The 21120-nt window shown below is 40.8% G+C and overlaps 1 protein-coding gene across 5 annotated transcripts; it reads right to left on the reverse strand.

The window, feature by feature from the left end:
• Positions 1 to 189: 189 nt before the first annotated feature.
• LOC148082947 (protein 4.1-like) lies at positions 190 to 19790 on the reverse strand. 5 transcript variants are annotated; one of them, XM_087786086.1, is made up of 19 exons: positions 19695 to 19790; positions 17748 to 18066; positions 17430 to 17693; positions 17254 to 17358; positions 17140 to 17182; positions 16399 to 16693; positions 15977 to 16064; positions 13539 to 13691; positions 13312 to 13409; positions 10222 to 10397; positions 8985 to 9211; positions 8079 to 8126; positions 7940 to 7957; positions 6220 to 6282; positions 4808 to 4966; positions 1463 to 1555; positions 835 to 915; positions 667 to 768; positions 190 to 462 (listed from the first exon to the last, which is right to left on the reverse strand). In XM_087786086.1, exons 2-18 carry the CDS (start codon positions 18057 to 18059, stop codon positions 670 to 672), a joined length of 2322 nt encoding a protein of 773 aa, XP_087642212.1. In that variant the 5' UTR covers positions 18060 to 18066; positions 19695 to 19790; the 3' UTR covers positions 190 to 462; positions 667 to 669. The 5 variants fall into 5 exon arrangements, with proteins under 5 accessions (XP_087642212.1, XP_087642211.1, XP_087642214.1 ...); XM_087786085.1 differs by having other exon boundaries at positions 7922 to 7957; XM_087786088.1 differs by lacking the exon at positions 7940 to 7957 and having other exon boundaries at positions 8103 to 8126.
• Positions 19791 to 21120: the final 1330 nt, after the last annotated feature.

Genomic DNA, 21120 nt, shown 5'->3' on the forward strand with positions numbered 1-21120 from the left:
TTTGATGATCTACTGACTCTTTCCAGAAACATCTGTGTTTGATTGTTGTCTCCATGTTTGTGTTTGATTGATTGACTTCTACATGTTTGTGTTTAATGAAATGAAACATACAAAGTTTAATCTAATGAAACTGTGTCACAAAGTCAAAAAGAATCTAAAATACTGTTTGAAAAACAACAAACGCACACAAAGGGCTGAAGAAAGTTTAACAACAGGATCAAAGGACAACTTTGAGGAAAATAGAATATTTGGTTCACATCAAGATTAAAGGAGAAGAATCACGTCGTGCACTTTAGACCACGATGTAGAAAACGAGCAGTTCTGGTATGAAAGTTGTATAAAAATAAACAAAAGGCCTGATTTTTCTCGCCTTTAGAAAACTTTGTTGTTCGGCAGATTGACGAGACAAGGAAAGATTATTTTTCTGATTCTTCACGGAAGGTCTTCATGATGTCGACGGATCTGAAGCACAGAAGATAATAAAAGACAATAAAATACTTTTTTTGATACAAAACAAGACTGAAGCTGTACAAACGTGTGTGTGTGTGTGTTTACGCGTGTGTGTCAATGCTGTGATGGACAGATGTCACTTCAGACGTTTGGTTGTTCAAATGCAAACAGGACCAAAGACACACACACGTCTACACAACAGTTGTGTTGACTCACCCTTTATTCCGGAGAGATTTCAGTTTCCTGGTGAACAACCACTTTAGTGACCGACATGTCGGGATGTTGCTCTTTAGCTTCTCTGATGGCCTGAGCCAGAGCCTGGAGGTTTGAACCAAAAACATCTTTAACATCACACATGTGGAGAATCAACCTTTGAACTTTGACCTTGTCATGATCGATCTCAGTGTCTCCAGTGATGATGATTCTCTTCTCAATACGAGTCTCAGAAATGCCTCCTTTGACCGTCTACAGCACCAGAGCAGAGATGTCAGTCAATATATCCGTCAATACACCCATCTATCATCCATCCATTGATTGATCAGTTTATCAATCAATCAATTATTCATCATTAAATGTTTATCATGTAAAACAAATCAAATACTCCTGTTTTTATTCCCTTTGGACAGTTTTTTTTCTGTCGTCTTGAAACATTCATGAGGTTTTATTCTGATCCATCAAGCTTCCTCACGCTGACACCAGCATTGAGGAGCAGAACTCTCAGGAACTCTTAGGAACTCTCAGGAACTCTTAGGAACTCTAAGGAACTCTCAGGAACTCTCAGGAACTCTTAGGAACTCTTAGGAACTCTCAGGAACTCTCAGGAACTCTTAGGAACTCTTAGGAACTCTAAGGAGCACATTGTCTGCAGAGCCTGTTTGGAACCAGATGATGACATGTATGGGAAACTACGAGCTTGAGCTGTAGAAGGTTTTTATCCATTAAAATATGTTTTGTCTACATGAGGTGTGACCTTGAAGAAGCTTTGAAAGGGACTTTGACTTTGAAGTCTGACCTTGGTGATCTGTGTGGTGGTGGTGGTGCTGATGGTCTCGGACGTGACGGTCTGTGCACTCAACGCTCCGGACTCTTCCAGGCTCTCGGGCGGCTGTGAAGAAACGTTCCACTTCTTTAGGAAGGTTTTCTAACATCACTTAGGAAGAAGGTCAGAGGTCATAAGGCAGGTTTTGGACCCATAAGTGTGAACTAGAGGTTCATGGTCTAATGTTGGACAAAAGCATCGAGACTAATATGGACACGATGACCAGCCAGACCCACTAGATTCTTTGACCAAAATTGACGATAACTAAGTCTCAAATGATGACGTTTTATGGTTGTTGTTTTTTTTTTTATCCTAAACTTTATTTTCTGAAACACAATATAAATCTTCTCTTCCTTGAGCTACCACCTTAACGTGGTAGAGGGGTTTGTGGATCCCAGTTTTCCTTGGAGCAACAGTATGTTGTCTGGTAGGGTCACCCAAGGCAAACGGGTCAAAGAGTAGCTCAAACAGCCCTTGTGAAGAAAAATACTAATAAGAGTTTCCCCTGCCCAGGCCCAGGGGGTGGGGTTTGATGGTAAGCGCCTGTTTTTAGGGGTCCTGGAAAGCAAAGTCCGTCAGATAGTCGAAGAATGGAGCGAGAGATCGACAGATTGGGGCAGAGTCAACAGTTATGACGATGCACCGATCTGTGGTAGTGAAGAGAGAGCTGAGCCAAAAGGCAAAGCTCTATGTATACTTGTCGATCCTTCTTTCTAACCTCACCTATGGTCATGAACAGTGGTAAGTGACCGTAAGAACATCATCGTTGGTGCAAGAGGCAAAAATAAGATTTCTCTTTCTCTGGACTCTCTTAGAGAGAGGGTGAGAAGCAAGGTCATCGGGGGGAGACTCAGAGTAAAACTGCTAAAATCTGATTAGGACGCCTCCAGACCGAACCCTGGTAAGGTGTTCATGTCGCACCGTTAAGCGACCACGGGGCAGACCCAGGACACGCTGGAGAGACTACGTCTCTCAGCTGGTCTGGGAACGCTTGTGGTCCCCCAGGGAGAGCTGGACCAAGAAGCTGGGGCTAGGGAAGTCTTGGCCTCCTACTGAAGCTGCAGCCCCCGCAGCAGAAAAAGACAAGAATAATTATCAAGAATAATCAAGAATTATAATAACAATAATGTTGGTTTGCGGAAAATTTAAAGGACAAAGTACATCATTTTCACTGCTGAAGACCTTCAATGTAATCGAGTTACTTAGACAGTCCAACAAACTCACATCATTAAGACAACGAACATCGAGTGGAAAACTTGAAAAAGTTCACATGATCTAAAACCAGAAGATTTGAAAGATTATTTATTTATTCATTCACTTGAGCTTGAATCACTGCATGTGTTGGTTCAGAGAGTGACTCGTGGTCACCACTTATACTTGGTCGCACTGCTGTTGGCCGTGGTAGTGTGGGGCGCGTTCGGTCTGGACCGCTGCTGCTGTGGGAGCTAACGCTCTGGCCTGTCTTCCTATGGTCCTCTGTCTTGTGGTGTGGGGGGCGGGGGGTCTTCTGGGGCACTGGCTAGCCCAGATAATCTGTCCTCTGGCTGGTTCGCTGGCTGTCCTTGGGCAGTTGGCACTCCGGCTCCCCACCTCATGGCGCCTGCTCCTGGTGCCTTCCCTCTTTGCGCCATCTTCTTGCTACTACTTGCCCCTGTGGGCCGCTTGGGTTTGGCCAGCCCTTTCGTCAGGGTTCAGGGTCATGGCTGGCGTCGGTGATTTAACTACCTGCCTGGTCTGGGATTCGGTTTGACTTCTGAATCCGGATGTGCTGGGCCTGGGCCCTCTGGCTTGGTTGAGAGTGGCATGTCTTCTGTATCTCCTCCCCACACTTGAGTCCTCTTTGCTGTATTATAGTAATATACACATTTCTAAATGATCAGTTGGCTGATGACTGATCAGTTGTGAAGGAGACTGTCTGCCGGAGTCTGGTACTTTCAAGGTTTCTACCTACAAGAGGCAGTTTTTCTTCCACAGTGATGGTTTTATCTTGACCTCAGGTTCTACACTGGTAGTTTAGAGCAAGTTTAAACTAAAAATGTAAATAAACCATCAATCATCAAATTTAATCTTTGTAAATCATACAAAGCTCTGGTTCTATCAGGTCCAATATTTAGTGAACCACAACAACAACTAGACTTAAACTTGCTATTAATAAAAATCTGTTGATGGAAGATGGATACCTCACCAATGGATGAACAGATCCCTTTTGTACCCTGTGATAGTCTCACCAATGGATGAACAGATCCCTTTTGTACCCTGTGATAGTCTCACCAATGGATGAACAGATCACTTTTGTACCCTGTGATAGTCTCACCAATGGATGAACAGATCACTTTTGTACCCTGTGATAGTCTCACCAGTGGATGAACAGATCACTTTTGTACCCTGTGATAGTCTCACCAGTGGATGAACAGATCACTTTTGTACCCTGTGATAGTCTCACCAGTGGATGAACAGATCACTTTTGTACCCTGTGATAGTCTCTTCCAATATTATTCAACATGGACTCGCTCTCCTCAGTTCATCTGATGCCTCGACAGTTTTCATTTGCAGAAATACATTGATTTCTACAGCCTTTCATCCTTGATCAAGTTTGCTGCTGTAGTTCTAGTTCAATTAATCTCTAACCATATGAATTCAATTCAAAGCCTCTTATCATCTCAAGACACTTTACAGTTCAAGAAAGTCTCACCATTGAACTTTTAGCATCAACAAGCTGCTACTTCTGCTGACCTGGTGTCACATGACAACAATGCTCTTGAACCTCTGCTGGACGAACTCTTCCTTCACCAACACCTGGTTCAGCTCAACGCTCAACTGGAAAGGCTCTCCAAGAAAAGAGAGTAACTGAGTACTAGTTATTTGTATAAGATCTTTCTAGACCAGGGTCACAAAGAACTTGAGAAATCAAAACAAAACACTTAATGGTCAAGTCTACATAGAGACAAACACAGGAGTCCCAGGAAATTATAAAAAAAAAGCACAAATAAAAAAACGTATCCAACTGTTCACCAGGAAGTGCATCAACACAACATCCTCCACTGCAGGGACTTCGTCAACTCACTTCCAATGATGGCAACACTCGGACTCTCTGGACTTTCTTCCCCCACGTGTCTACTCTGTTGACCAGTGCAATACTTTTTTAATGCAAACGTATATTCGTGGTCAACCCTCCTGATCCTCCAACACCTGCTTCTACGATACAATAGTCAATCAAATCCTCCACCTGTCAACACCTGCAACCTTCCAGCTGTGAGGTGGTCTCGTTGAAGACCAGAACAGAGGTCATCCAGGTCATGAGGTTGAGGGGAGACTCACCGCCTGCTGACCGTTGACGGAACGGAAGGGTGAGTTGGTGGACAGACGTTTGTCCCACTCGTTGGGTCGAGGGTCAGGAAGAGACTCCATGAAGCTCCTCTTGAGTTCACTGATGCTGGTGTGGTGACGCATGATCTCCGTCTGGGTTTTGTCCATGTCCTGAGAAGCACAGACACTCAGAGACACGACTGCTGACGTTCACTCACAGCACGAATGAAGGAACAGAAACTATTGAATGAATATTCAAACACAATCGAGGTCTATGACTGTCGATCAGATGTGTTTATTGTTGTTGTCGTCACTTGTGTAGCAGAGATTGTGTCATACTATCAGACGTGTTTATTGTTGTTGTCGTCACTTGTGTAGCAGAGATTGTGTCGTACTATCAGACGTGTTTATTGTTGTTGTCGTCACTTGTGTAGCAGAGATTGTGTCGTACTATCAGACGTGTTTATTGTTGTTGTCGTCACTTGTGTAGCAGAGATTGTGTCGTACTATCAGACGTGTTTATTGTTGTTGTCGTCACTTGTGTAGCAGAGATTGTGTCGTACTATCAGACGTGTTTATTGTTGTTGTCGTCACTTGTGTAGCAGAGATTGTGTCGTACTATCAGACGTGTTTATTGTTGTTGTCGTCACTTGTGTAGCAGAGATTGTGTCGTACTATCAGACGTGTTTATTGTTGTTGTCGTCACTTGTGTAGCAGAGATTGTGTCATACTATCAGACGTGTTTATTGTTGTTGTCGTCACTTGTGTAGCAGAGATTGTGTCGTACTATCAGACGTGTTTATTGTTGTTGTCGTCACTTGTGTAGCAGAGATTGTGTCATACTATCAGACGTGTTTATTGTTGTTGTCGTCACTTGTGTAGCAGAGATTGTGTCGTACTATCAGACGTGTTTATTGTTGTTGTCGTCACTTGTGTAGTGGGACAGACAAGGACAGGTTGAGTGACAGACAGCTTGAGTGACAGACAGATAGAGTGACAGACAGGTAGAGTGACAGACAGGTTGAGTGACAGACAGGTTGAGTGACAGAGAGGTTGAGTGACAGACAGGTAGAGTGACAGACAGATAGAGTGACAGACAGGTCAAGTGACAGACAGGTCGAGTGTTAGACAGGTCGAATGACAGACAGGTAGAGTGACAGACAGATAGAGTGACAGACAGGTAGAGTGACAGACAGGTTGAGTGACAGACAGGTTGAGTGACAGACAGGTCGAGTGACAGACAGGTCGAGTGACAGACAGGTAGAGTGACAGACAGGTAGAGTGACAGACAGGTTGAGTGACAGACAGGTAGAGTGACAGACAGGCAGACAGGGACACACTAAGTACTTGCATGCGAGTCAGACAGGAAGATGGAAAAAGCCAGAGCTTGAAGCTGAAAAGAGACACGAGTCAAGAATACGAACCTCGAACATAAGGTTTGAATGTCTGACATAAATAGTTTCTCCCTCGAGTTTCTTTGTTCTTTTCTGTGGAAGAAAAACATTCAAGTTCTAAACATTTGACACTAAAATCGGAGAAAGTCATTGACGATGTTATGAAGTGAATCATGCGAGAGACGTGTCGACATGTGGATTGAAAAGACTCGGTTCTGTTATTCATGTTTGGACTCACTGTTCGACCAACATGTTGGATTGAAAAGACTCGGTTCTGTTAGTCATGTTTGGACTCACTGTTCGACCAACATGTTGGATTGAAAAGACTCGGTTCTGTTAGTCATGTTTGGACTCACTGTTCGACCAACATGTTGGATTGAAAAGACTCGGTTCTGTTTGTCATGTTTGGACTCACTGTTCGACCAACATGTTGGATTGAAAAGACTCGGTTCTGTTAGTCATGTCTGGACTCACTGTTCGACCAACATGTTGGATTGAAAAGACTCGGTTCTGTTTGTCATGTTTGGACTCACTGTTCAACCAACATGTTGGATTGAAAAGACTCGGTTCTGTTATTCATGTTTGGACTCACTGTTCGACCAACATGTTGGATTGAAAAGACTCGGTTCTGTTTGTCATGTTTGGACTCACTGTTCGACCAACATGTTGGATTGAAAAGACTCGGTTCTGTTAGTCATGTCTGGACTCACTGTTCGACCAACATGTTGGATTGAAAAGACTTGGTTCTGTTAGTCATGTTTGGACTCACTGTTCGACCAACATGTTGGATTGAAAAGACTCGGTTCTGTTAGTCATGTTTGGACTCACTGTTCGACCAACATGTTGGATTGAAAAGACTCGGTTCTGTTAGTCATGTTTGGACTCACTGTTCGACCAACATGTTGGATTGAAAAGACTCGGTTCTGTTAGTCATGTCTGGACTCACTGTTCGACCAACATGTTGGATTGAAAAGACTCGGTTCTGTTAGTCATGTCTGGACTCACTGTTCGACCAACATGTTGGATTGAAAAGACTCGGTTCTGTTAGTCATGTCTGGACTCACTGTTCGACCAACATGTTGGATTGAAAAGACTCGGTTCTGTTAGTCATGTCTGGACTCACTGTTCGACCAACATGTTGGATTGAAAAGACTCGGTTCTGTTAGTCATGTCTGGACTCACTGTTCGACCAACATGTTGGATTGAAAAGACTCGGTTCTGTTAGTCATGTTTGGACTCACTGTTCGACCAACATGTTGGATTGAAAAGACTCGGTTCTGTTAGTCATGTCTGGACTGTTCGACCAACATGTTGGATTGAAAAGACTCGGTTCTGTTAGTCATGTCTGGACTGTTCGACCAACATGTTGGATTGAAAAGACTCGGTTCTGTTAGTCATGTTTGGACTCACTGTTCGACCAACATGTTGGATTGAAAAGACTCGGTTCTGTTAGTCATGTCTGGACTGTTCGACCAACATGTTGGATTGAAAAGATTTGCGGTTCAATATGGAATATTGAATCCTTTTGAATGATTGGAATTAAAATATCAAAGAAAGGTTCATATTGGACGACACTGAGGTGTTTCTACACCTTCAGTTGTTTCTACACCTGCAGGTGTTTCTACACCTCCAGGTGTTTCTACACCTGCACCTACACCTGAACGTGTCGCTCGTGGAACAAACATGCGTGTGAACATACAGACGAGCAGAAGAATCACACGACAACTCTGACCTTCCTCACTCTCATCACCTCTGTCCTCGTCTTGTCCTGAGAGACGTCCACCACAAGAAGACACAACCATGTTACACACCAGTTACACACCAGTTACACACCAGTTACACACCAGTTACACACCAGTGAACGACATGACGAACACACACTCACACACCTGACTCTCTCTCTCCTTCAGCACCTGTCGGCCTTCGTTCCTCGACACCTGGAGACACGAGGACGTCAAACACAGCAGCAACCATGTCTTCAATAGTTTTCTATAATAATAACAATATAAATTCTATAATAATAACAATATATATTCTATAATAATAACAATATAAATTCTATAATAATAACAATGTTTATTCTGTAACTAACAATATTTATGATCTATAATAATACTATTTATTCTATAATAATAACAATATAAATTCTATAATAATAACAATATATATTCTATAATAATAACAATATAAATTCTATAATAATAACAATATAAATTCTTTAATAATAACAATATTTATGATCTATAATAATAACAATATATATTCTGTAACGACAACAATATTTATTCTGTAATAATAATATTAATTCTATAATAATAACAATATATATTCTATAATAATAACTATATTTATTTTATAATAATAACAATATATATTCTATAATAATATCAATATTTATTCTATAATAATAACAATAAATATTTTCTATAATAATAACAATATATATTCTATAATAATAACTATATTTATTATATAATAATAACAATATATATTCTATAATAATAACAATATATATTACACAATATTATCAATATTTATTCTATAACAATAACAATAAATATTTTCTATAATAATAATGAAAATAGATTCTATATATATTCTATAATATCAATAAATACATCTTAATATTCTGTGGCCTTTAATTTTTTTATTCATGATTATATAAATTGGACAAAAATCCCAATGAAACAACAAAAACATCAAAGAACAAAAATCAAGGTAAAATGGATCCTCAAGTCTCACAAGAAGTGACCTCTGGTGACCTCTGACCTCCAGACCGAAGCACCAGGTCTTACCTTCACGTCCGCAGCAGGACTTTGGTTCTTGAGTGACTGGACCTTCTGCTCCTCCTTCATCTTGCTCCGGAGCGCCGTGATGTCATGGTGGCGCTGGAAGCTCCGCAGAAAAGGGGGCGGAGTCATGTCAGCTGCAGTGTGCGACATGAGGGGGGCGCTGACACGTCCACACCAGAGGGGGGCGCTGACGGGGCGACCGGACCTGTTGTCGGGCGTCGACATCAGGGCTGAGAACAACAAACAGTGGGTGAGAAGTCATGTGTAATGACACGTCCACACCAGTGGGTGGCGCTGTGACCTCCTCAGTCAACTTCAGCGTCACTAACTCGTTAACTTGATCATTTTCAGGAGAGAAAGGTGAACGATTACAGTTGTATTGATTGAAACCATTTATTGATTGAAACCATTTATTGATTCAAACCATTTATTGATTCAAACCATTTATTGATTCAAACCATTTATTGATTCAAACCATTTATTGATTCAAACCATTACGTCAACTTTTGTTTTTTTATGCAAACACGCAAGTACAATAACATACACGCACTTACGTAACCACATGATGGTAAGTCAACCACAGATTAACCACATGATGGTTAGTCAACCACAGATTAACCACACGATGGTTAGTCAACCACAGATTAACCACACAATGGTTAGTTAACCACACAATGGTTAGTCAACCACAGATTAACCACACAATGGATAGTCAACCACAGATTAACCACACGACAGTTAGTCAACCACAGATTAACCACACAACGGTTAGTCAACCACAGATTAACCACACAATGGTTAGTCAACCACAGATTAACCACACAACGGTTAGTCAACCACACAATGGTTAGTCAACCACAGATTAGCCACACAACGGTTAGTCAACCACACAATGGTTAGTCAACCACAGATTAACCACACAACGGTTAGTCAACCACACAATGGTTAGTCAACCACAGATTAACCACACAACGGTTAGTCAACCACACAATGGTTAGTCAACCACAGATTAACCACACAATGGTTAGTCAACCACACAATGGTTAGTCAACCACAGATTAACCACAAAACGGTTAGTCAACCACACAATGGTTAGTCAACCACAGATTAACCACACAATGGTTAGTTAACCACAGATTAACCACACAATGGTTAGTCAACCACAGATTAACCACATGATGATAACCGTCATCATGTGGACCCAGACTTGAGTTAATGATTGACCAGGTGATCACTTTACCTCCATCCATGCTGCTGGAGTTCCTCTTGGTGGACGAGCGGTGGAACGAGGGAGCTGGTCTGTGGATCAGAGAACTGGCCTGTCGGCTCTGAGCTTCAGTTCGTCCACTGAAGCGAAACTTTGAGCCCAAGGCCAGAAACTTCCGAGGAGTCGTGGCCATGTCTGTGGAGTTGAGTCTGCAGACATGTTTCATTGAGTTAGTGAACTTTGACTTCAGTTAATAAAGTATATTTATTTATCTGTGATTTATATACAATCTTACACAAGTTTGTGTTTTGCATGTGGTATGTATGACCCTTACTCGTCATGAGTCATGTGATCATTATGTGAGTCATGTGATCATTATGTGAGTCATAGATCATTATGTGAGTCATGTGATCATTATGTGAGTCATGTGATCATTATGTGAGTCATGTGATCATTATGTGAGTCATAGATCATTATGTGAGTCATGTGATCATTATGTGAGTCATGTGATCATTATGTGAGTCATAGATCATTATGTGAGTCATGTGAACATTATGTGAGTCATGTGATCATTATGTGAGTCATGTGATCATTATGTGAGTCATAGATCATTATGTGAGTCATGTGATCATTATGTGAGTCATGTGATCATTATGTGAGTCATGTGATCATTATGTGAGTCATGTGATCATTATGTGAGTCATAGATCATTATGTGAGTCATGTGATCATTATGTGAGTCATGTGATCATTATGTGAGTCATGTGATCATTATGTGAGTGATGTGATCATTATGTGAGTCATAGATCATTATGTGAGTCATGTGATCATTATGTGAGTCATGTGATCATTATGTGAGTCATGTGATCATTATGTGAGTCATGTGATCATTATGTGAGTCATGTGATCATTATGTGAGTCATAGATCATTATGTGAGTCATGTGATCATTATGTGAGTCATGTGATCATTACGTGAGTCATAGATCATTATGTGAGTCATGTGATCATTATGTGAGTCATGAGAACATTATGTGAGTCATGTGATCATTATGTGAGTCATGTAATCATTATGTGACTCATGTGAACATTATGTGAGTCATGTGATGATTATGTGAGTCATAGATCATTATGTGAGTCATGTGATCATTATGTGAGTCATGTGATCATTATGTGGGTCATGTGATCCTTATGTGAGTCATGTGACCATTATGTGAGTCTTGTGATGATTATGTGATTCATGTGATCATTATCTGAGTCATGGGATCATTATGTGAGTCATGTTATCATTATGTGAGTCATGGGATGATTATGTGAGTCATGTGATCATTATCTGAGTCATGTGAACATTATGTGAGTCATGTGATCATTATGTGACTCATGTGATGATTATGTGAGTCATGTGATGATTATGTGAGCCATGTTATCATTATTTGAGTCATGTGATCATAATGTGAGTCATGTGATCACAATGTGAGTCATGTGATGATTATGTGAGTCATGTGATCATTATGTGAGTCATAGATCATTATGTGAGTCATGTGATCATTATGTGAGTCATGTGATCATTATGTGAGTCATAGATCATTATGTGAGTCATGTGATCATTATGTGAGTCATGTGATCATTATGTGAGTCATAGATCATTATGTGAGTCATGTGATCATTATGTGAGTCATGTGATCATTATGTGAGTCATGTGATCATTATGTGAGTCATAGATCATTATGTGAGTGATGTGATCATTATGTGAGTGATGTGATCATTATGTGAGTCATAGATCATTATGTGAGTCATGTGATCATTATGTGAGTCATGTGATCATTATGTGAGTGATGTGATCATTATGTGAGTGATGTGATCATTATGTGAGTCATAGATCATTATGTGAGTCATGTGATCATTATGTGAGTCATAGATCATTATGTGAGTCATGTGATCATTATGTGAGTCATGTGATCATTATGTGAGTCATAGATCATTATGTGAGTCATGTGATCATTATGTGAGTCATGTGATCATTATGTGAGTGATGTGATCATTATGTGAGTGATGTGATCATTATGTGAGTCATAGATCATTATGTGAGTCATGTGATCATTATGTGAGTCATGTGATCATTATGTGAGTCATTTGATCATTATGTGAGTCATGTGATCATTATGTGAGTCATGTGATCATTATGTGAGTCATAGATCATTATGTGAGTCATGTGATCATTATGTGAGTCATGTGATCATTACGTGAGTCATAGATCATTATGTGAGTCATGTGATCATTATGTGAGTCATGAGAACATTATGTGAGTCATGTGATCATTATGTGAGTCATGTAATCATTATGTGACTCATGTGAACATTATGTGAGTCATGTGATGATTATGTGAGTCATAGATCATTATGTGAGTCATGTGATCATTATGTGAGTCATGTGATCATTATGTGGGTCATGTGATCCTTATGTGAGTCATGTGACCATTATGTGAGTCTTGTGATGATTTTGTGATTCATGTGATCATTATCTGAGTCATGGGATCATTATGTGAGTCATGTTATCATTATGTGAGTCATGGGATGATTATGTGAGTCATGTGATCATTATCTGAGTCATGTGAACATTATGTGAGTCATGTGATCATTATGTGAGTCATGTGATGATTATGTGAGTCATGTGATGATTATGTGAGCCATGTTATCATTATTTGAGTCATGTGATCATAATGTGAGTCATGTGATCACAATGTGAGTCATGTGATGATAATGTGAGTCATGTGATCATTATCTGAGTCATGGGATCATTATGTGAGTCATGTGATCATTGTGTGAGTCATGTGATCATTATGTGAGTCATGTGATCATTATGTGAGTCATGTGATGATTATGTGAGTCATAGATCATTATGTGAGTCATGTGATCATTATCTGAGTCATGGGATCATTATGTGAGTCATGTGATCATTGTGTGAGTCATGGGATCATTATGTGAGTCATGTGATCATTGTGTGAGTCATGTGATCATTATGTGAGTCATGTGATCCTTATGTGAGTCATGTGATCATTGCGTGTGTCTTGTGATCATTGTGTGTGAAAGGTTGGTTACTGTGTGAAACAGAAACACAAGTGTGTACCTGAAGAAGGTGTGATGCTCCACACACACTTTCCACAACTTCTTAGCTGCCTTATAGTTCGGTAGTTTGAATCCGATGGCACTTTCATACTGTTCAACCTGCGAGAGAAAGACTTTAATGAGATGTTTGTGTTGGATCTAAGCTACACAACAATGTAACCAGAAACATCTTCTCTCTTCAAATGAATAAACAATAATCAGGAAGAGGAGCAGGAGTCCAGGTGTCACCTCTGAAGGTCGCACTTTGATGAAGAAGCTGCTCCTCTTATACGACACCTTCAGGACTTTGGGCCAAGGGAACCGGTTGATCCTCAGTTTATCTTTATACACCATGAGTCCACCAGAGCAGACGCCCAGCATGATGTCCACGCCGTCCAGATCCTAACAACAGTCATGAAGTCAAACTGTGACCTTCACCATCACATCCAAGGTCATATTCTTATAGAAATTAATCTGACGGGTTAGTTAACCCTTTCTCAATCTGAGTGAGTTCAGGTCAAGAAAACAACAGAAGAAAATGTCATTAGACGGAAGAATCTCTTGATCCAGAGGTTCTCATTAACTACAGTTCTATCTCTTGATCCAGAGGTTCTCACTAACTATAGTTCTATCTCTTGATCCAGAGGTTCTCACTAACAATAGTTATATCTCTTGATCCAGAGGTTCTCACTAACTATAGTTCTATCTCTTGATCCAGAGGTTCTCACTAACTATAGTTCTATCTCTTAATCCAGAGGTTCTCACTAACTATAGTTCTATCTCTTGATCCAGAGATTCTCACTAACTATAGTTCCATTTCTTGATCCAGAGGTTCTCACTAACTATAGTTCAATCTCTTGATCCAGAGGTTCTCACTAACTATAGTTCTATCTCTTGATTCAGAGGTTCTCACTAACTAGGGAACACCACACACAGAGCTCACCCATGCTTTTGTTACCTCCAGACTATTGTAACTCTCTTCTGTCAGGATGTTCTAGAAAATCTCTCAGAATCTGCAGCTAGTGTCCTGACTAAGACTAAGACTAAGAGATATTTCTCCTGTGCTGTCTTCACATTGACTCCAGTAGAATTTAGAGGCCGTCAAAACTGAGTTCTGCTCCAGTTTTCTTCTAAAAGGAAGTTTTTCTATTGTCACACTGTGATTCACTCTTTGTTGATTCTTTTCTCTAACATCGTCAACTACAACTGAGTTTACACTTTCTTCAGTCAGTACTTGAGTGACTTATGTCAGTCAAACTGAGAAACCTGGTGTTTGACAAATGTCTCGAGTTAACACTGAACAAAACTGACAAACTGTTAAAGTGATAAAATAAACTTAAATGATGTCACAACATGATCTTATCATTTGTTTGTGTCGTTTACACTATTGTAACAGTTTGTTTTCATGTCTAAACAAGCAGGAACTGTCTCGCCTGCAGTTGATTCAAACTCTTCACTAGTTTCTTTCAGGATCATTTTAAAATTCTGGTTCTAACTTTCAGATCTATTCATGGTCAGACCTTCATGATCTGATCCAGACTTACACCCCAGCTCGGGCTCTGAGGTCTGTGGGTTATCAGAATCTACTGATGGTTCCTGAACTTCAGGACCAGAGGAGAGAAATCCTTCCAGACTGTTGCTCCTAAGCTTTGGAACCATCTCTGTGTTTGATGATCTACTGACTCCTTCAAGAAACATCTGTGTTTGATGATCTACTGACTCCTTCAAGAAACATCTGTGTTTGATGATCTACTGACTCCTTCAAGAAACATCTGTGTTTGATGATCTACTGACTCCTTCAAGAAACATCTGTGTTTGATGATCTACTGACTCCTTCAAGAAACATCTGTGTTTGATGATCTACTGACTCTTTCAAGAAACATCTGTGTTTGATGATCTACTGACTCCTTCAAGAAACATCTGTGTTTGATGATCTACTGACTCCTTCAAGAAACATCTGTGTTTGATGATCTACTGACTCCTTCAAGAAACATCTGTGTGTTTGATGATCTACTGACTACTTCAAAAAACATCTGTGTTTGATGATCTACTGACTCCTTTAAGAAACATCTGTGTTTGATGATCTACTGACTCCTTCAAGAAACATCTGTGTTTGATGATCTACTGACTCCTTCAAGAAACATCTGTGTTTGATGATCTACTGACTCCTTCAAGAAACATCTGTGTTTAATGATCTACTGACTCCTTCAAGAAACATCTGTGTTTGATGATCTACTGACTCCTTCAAGAAACATCTGTGTTTGATGATCTACTGACTCCTTCAAGAAACATCTATGTTTGATGATCTACTGACTCCTTCAAGAAACATCTGTGTTTGATGATCTACTGACTCCTTCAAGAAACATCTGTGTTTAATGATCTACTGACTCCTTCAAGAAACATCTGTGTTTGATGATCTACTGACTCCTTCAAGAAACATCTGTGTTTGATGATCTACTGACTCCTTCAAGAAACATCTGTGTTTGATGATCTACTGACTCCTTCAAGAAACTTTTTATTGTTAAAGCGTAGTCTAGAAATATCTTTACAAACAACTATTACTTACTTACTTATGATTTGACACTTGAAATAACAGAATAGAATAGAATAATAATATGAAATAATATAGGTCATTAGGATATTCCTATTATAAAATGTAATGTTATAATATTAATAGCATAACTGACCTTGGCCTGGTGCAAGTCCACTCCATACATGGACAGTTTCTTAGCGTTCTCCAAAAACATCAAGTCAGCCTGAGCAGGACTCATAGACCTGGAGGAGAAGACGTTCAAGAGACAAATGTTCAGAGATGTCGAGGAATCAACATACGTTGATAATATATGGTTAAGAAACAGGATCAAAACAGCAGTTCTGTGTTTATGTTTATGTTCATGAAGTTATTGAGACTTTTATCAGGTGCTGCTGTGAAGAAGCAAGTCGACAGATTTACGACGAGATGTTCAGCCTCTGGACCAGTGAGCTTCTGGAGCTGACTCTGATTAAACAAGTGATTATTTGACATTATGATCAAAAATACAAACATGTTTAGAAGCAAATATTTGGATCACTTTCATACTTTCAGACACAGTTTTGATGAAGATCTGACCTGTATGTTCGGTGCAGCTCGATCATCTTCTCCTCCAGCTCCTTGGTCTGACCTTGAGCCAGTTTGATCTCTTTAGCGTATTCTGGGCCGTGAACCTCGGGGTCGAATTCGCCCACCTCGGACTGGAGGGCGTACGAGCCCAGCAGGGCGAGGGTCACGAAGGAACACGGCAGGCGGCACTGAAGGATGTCCTGGCGCAGCTGGAGACACAGGTAGTACCTGGTGATGTCTTCAGACAGCTGTGCTGGGTCGGGGGGGTAGAACTTAACGTTGAAGGTGAAGTTGTAGTTGGTGCCTGCAGGAGAGAAGCTGAGGTCAGGCGTGACAAACATGCAGGACTGAAGTCAACCAAAGTCACTTTCAACAGCATAACATATGAGAAGACACTTGAAATAAAGTCCAGCGTTCTTTCATCCGTTGAACACGTCTGTGTGGCATTATTCTCCTTTGGGTTCAAAGGTCATTACATATGATCTCTCTTGTTTCTGTCGGACACGAATGAAGACTTTGATTGCGAGTGTTTTTCCAACCATTTGTTCCTCAGTCATGGAACGCTGATGAATTAAGACTCAGATCGTGAAGAAGATAATTTGGTTTGTTTTTATTCAATATTTCTGTCACCCCGGAGCCGAGACAATGTCCCGTGAGAAGATGTTGAGCGTCGAGCAGCATCTGTGAGAGCGAACACTCCAGGTATGAAGGAGGTCAGGTGTGTTCACCTGCTTCTCCAAACACACTCACCTTGCACTTGTCTACGGATTTCCTTGGTCAGGTCCATCCAAGTCTGTGAACAGAGTCAAATAAAACATGAGTTAAACAGTGAACCTGTTGAGCCAGAGTGACCTTCAGTCTCACCTTCATGGTGCTGGACTCCCAGTAGACCAGACCATAATAATCCATTTCCAACAGATTGAGATGGTCACAGACCTTCACAAACAGCTCCTGTCCTTTGGTGTGTTTCTGAAGAGACAACGTTCCATGAGTTTGACATTCATGATGGTGTATGGACAGCGACTCCTGCTTCTTCTTACGTCCAGCTCGCACTCGTACACGGTGTTGTCCAGCAGGGTCACTTTAATCTGCATCTTCTTGGGTCGACGTGGAGCTGCAGGAGCCTTGGCCTCCATCTTCTCTTCCTTCTTTTCTCCAACAGTATCAACCTCTGCTGTACCTTCCTTCTCCTCCTCCTGCTGCTTATTGTCCTCCTCTGTCCTCTCCAGTTCTTCTGGACTCTTCTGGTCTACTGCTTCTTTTAGTTCCAGGTCTTGCTTGGACGTCTTCTCTTCTTTCAGAGCCTGAACACAGGATGTCAGTGGACAAAAGGACTGGACCTAAGCAGAGACACTGACCTTTGCTTCTCCAGTGTTGACGGACGGCCAGTCAAGGGCCACCTCTTCTTCTGCCTTGAGTTCTGGTTCCAGGTCAGCAATAGGAGCCTTAGCGTCGTCCTCATCCTTCACCAGGTGGTCTGACGCCTCACATTCGAACTGCGAGCGTCGCTTCAGGAAGGAAGAGAAGAGGCGGGACAACCCGCGACCAGTGGAGCTGCTGTTGTGTGGACGCAGATGATCGTCCTCCGGAGAAGACAGACCCGCATTCTGGACCACGACCTCCTGCTGACTCGGCTTGTTCTCGTGGGTCTCTGTGTCGTCGGTTGTCATGGTTGCTCTGGAGAAAGAATGTCAGTAAATGTGAAGAGTATCAACTGTGTACTATCTATGTTTCCAAGTGTTTCAATGTAGCAGATGGTTCTGGTCATGTGACTCATTAGGAGGCGTTCCTATCGTTCTGATAATCAATACGAAGACAGAGAAGCCGATGAACGTCCATCACTTTAAATCAAAGAACAGAAACGATCTTTACCAAAGAAACGATAAAGTCGATCATCGTTTCTGTGAAGTTTGTGTGATTTTTGACTCACTAAGAAATATAAATGTGTTTATTATTATTTATGTCAATGTTTACAAGTCTTCAAGTTTTATATTATGTTTGTTTACAAGTGTAATTAAAGTAACTGAATAACATTTTCTTTCAATGTATTATTATTACCTTTTATCTTAATAATGTTTTTATCACTTACTTTATACAATCACAAGGAAATACATTGTAATATAATTATTTATTGATTCGGAGAAACATTCAACAAATATGAGGAAAAAGCAGCAACTATTTAGTCGCAATATTGAATAAAATAATCGTAATTAGATTATTTTAAATAAAGAAATGTGTCTATTTGTTCCTTTTGGCTGAATTTAAGTCTCACTTCAAGAAAGAACGTATTTCATGGTTTCAAGTGTCTTTGAAGCGACATGAAGCAAAAGAACTGCTTCTGTTTAGAAACACAATCTTTAGGTGAATTTAAACGAGTCTCTCGAGGGAAACTTGAGATAAAATACATTTGTGTCATTTTTATGTTGAATTCACAGGTTTATTGTCCAACAATGAAGGACATCCTAATGAAAATGAAACGACAACGAAAACTGATCACAATCCTGCAGGTTCTGACACAACAAGTCGTGGATGTTCGTCTGTTTCCACAGTCGACGCCATGATGAGGTTGAAGATAATCCTGCGTGGATTAAACATGTCGTCGTGACAACAATCCTCATCCGTCGGTGACGCAACAGAGTCGTGTTTGAAAGAAACGATTCGTCGAAGAACATCCTTCAGCATCTTTACACGGAGGGATGGAGGGAGGGATGATGGAGGGATGATGGATGGAGGGATGATGGATGGATGGATAGATGGATGGATGGATGGATGGATGGATGGAGGGATGGAGGGATGGAGGAATGGATGGAGGGATGGATGGATGGATGGATGGATGGATGGATGGATGGATGGATGGATGGATGGATGGATGGATGGATGGATGGATGGATGGATGGATGGAGGGATGATGGATGGATGGATGGATGGATGGAGGGATGGATGGATGGATGGATGGATGGATGGATGGATGGATGGATGATGGAGGGAGGGATGGAGGGAGGGAGGGAGGGATGGATGGATGGAGGGATGGAGGGAGGGAGGGATGGATGGATGGATGGATGGATGGATGGATGGATGGATGGATGGATGGATGGATGGATGGATGGATGGATGGATGGATGGATGGAGGGATGGATGGATGGATGGAGGGATGGATGTACAGATGGACGGATGGATGGACAGATGGATGTATTGGCGGCTGGATGGCTGAATGGATGGATGGAAATGAAGAGAAGGATGACAAAAAGGATGAAGGGGGGGTTGGTGATGAATCGGTAGAAAATAACGAGGAATAAATGACTCACCGGTGGTTCAGCTCATCCACGCCAGAGACAAGAGTTAAGAGCGGGAATGAAAGAGAGAAAATGAAAGAGTGAAAATGAAAGAGTTGAAGGTTTGAAGAAAACACGACGAGCTACAGCAGAACAATGTGCTGTTATTTTCTCTGGGCTGTGCCTGACAGGCGAATGTTTCTGTCAACGACATCTACACTTTTCTTCAATAAAGACGAATAATTAGTTGATTAAATTGAATATTAGGTGTTTATACGACTTTACAAACAGACGAATATGGTCTTATTGTGGATCTACATTATGTGTATATATCATCATGTCGCGTGCAAACAGAGAAACATCAAGAGTAGTTTTAAAATAAAAGGTTCTTGAGTTTAGTTTAGTTTTTCATTCCAAAAATGAAGGTTTTTCTGTCTTTCACTGACTATTCTTAATGCGGAGCCTACAAGACATCTCTGAGGGGAAATAAACCCTCTCCCTCTCAGTTCTCCCGCTGCTGAAGCGAGGGGGAGGAGGGGAGGGGGGAGGGGAGGGGGAGGGGCTTTGTTTATGATGAGCAGGTGGAGAGTCATGACGTCATTATAAATACATAACTAATGGCTAAATAATGAAATGTGTGAATAAATATCAACATTTCTAAATAAAACAATAACCTTTGATTTGATTTTTTAAGAGAAGTTGTTTTTCTTTATATATACATTTCTAAAGAACTTCTGGGCTCTCGCCCTTGTGTTAATATATACTTCCGCTGTTTTATTTTGAAGGGAATTTAAAGGAAGTAGATCGGGTTCCTTGTTGTTTTTCACATGAGAAAGAAAATAAAGACGTGAGCGTTGGACCCAAAGATATATATATATATATATATATACAGTGTATATATATATATATATAGTATAGTATATAGTAGTTTGTTCAATGATCTCGTCTCAGCAACTGTCACCAGTGAGTCCAGTTTCATTCCAACCACAGAGCCAGCCCTCCTGATCAACCTGTTGACCTCCTCTTGGACACATTTCCACCCCAACACACCACAGCATAGAACACTGGCCACCACAGACTGGTAGAACATGAAGAGGAGCTTCTTGCAGATGTTAAATGATCGAAGCCTCCTCAGAAAGTACTTCTACTCTGAACTTTCTTATATACATGGTTTGTGTTGCAGGTCTGTTTACTGTCCAGACACACTGTCCACCTACCTTTTAGACTTAGTTTTTACTCTTGGCCTGAACATTTCTAATGTATCTGTACATGATGTCCATCTGAGTGCTCATTCTCTTGTCTCGTTTAACCTGGACTTCATCCCTGAACCTAAGCCTTTGAAAGTTAGGTCTCAGAGGCGTGTCATCTCAGCCGATACTGCAGACAGTTTTTCTGCTATGTTTGACTCTCTTTCCTTTGATGACTGCCCAGACGTGGACAGTTTGGTTCACTGTTTCAC

The sequence above is a fragment of the Callionymus lyra genome, chromosome 3, assembly GCF_982586985.1.
Source record: "Callionymus lyra chromosome 3, fCalLyr1.hap1.1, whole genome shotgun sequence".
Taxonomy (NCBI): Eukaryota; Metazoa; Chordata; class Actinopteri; order Syngnathiformes; family Callionymidae; genus Callionymus; species Callionymus lyra.

What these genes read in the sequence shown, in the direction of transcription:
- LOC148082947 (XM_087786085.1), bottom strand. Translation starts at nt 18,059, where the DNA reads ATGACAACCGACGACACAGAGACCCACGAGAACAAGCCGAGTCAGCAG. An exon ending in GAGCTGCACCGAACATACAG is followed by an intron (nt 16,065 to 16,398) that starts GTCAGATCTTCA and finishes CTTCTCCTCCAG; the next exon opens with GTCTATGAGTCCTGCTCAGG. An exon ending in TCAAAGTGCGACCTTCAGAG is followed by an intron (nt 13,410 to 13,538) that starts GTGACACCTGGA and finishes TTTCTCTCGCAG; the next exon opens with GTTGAACAGTATGAAAGTGC.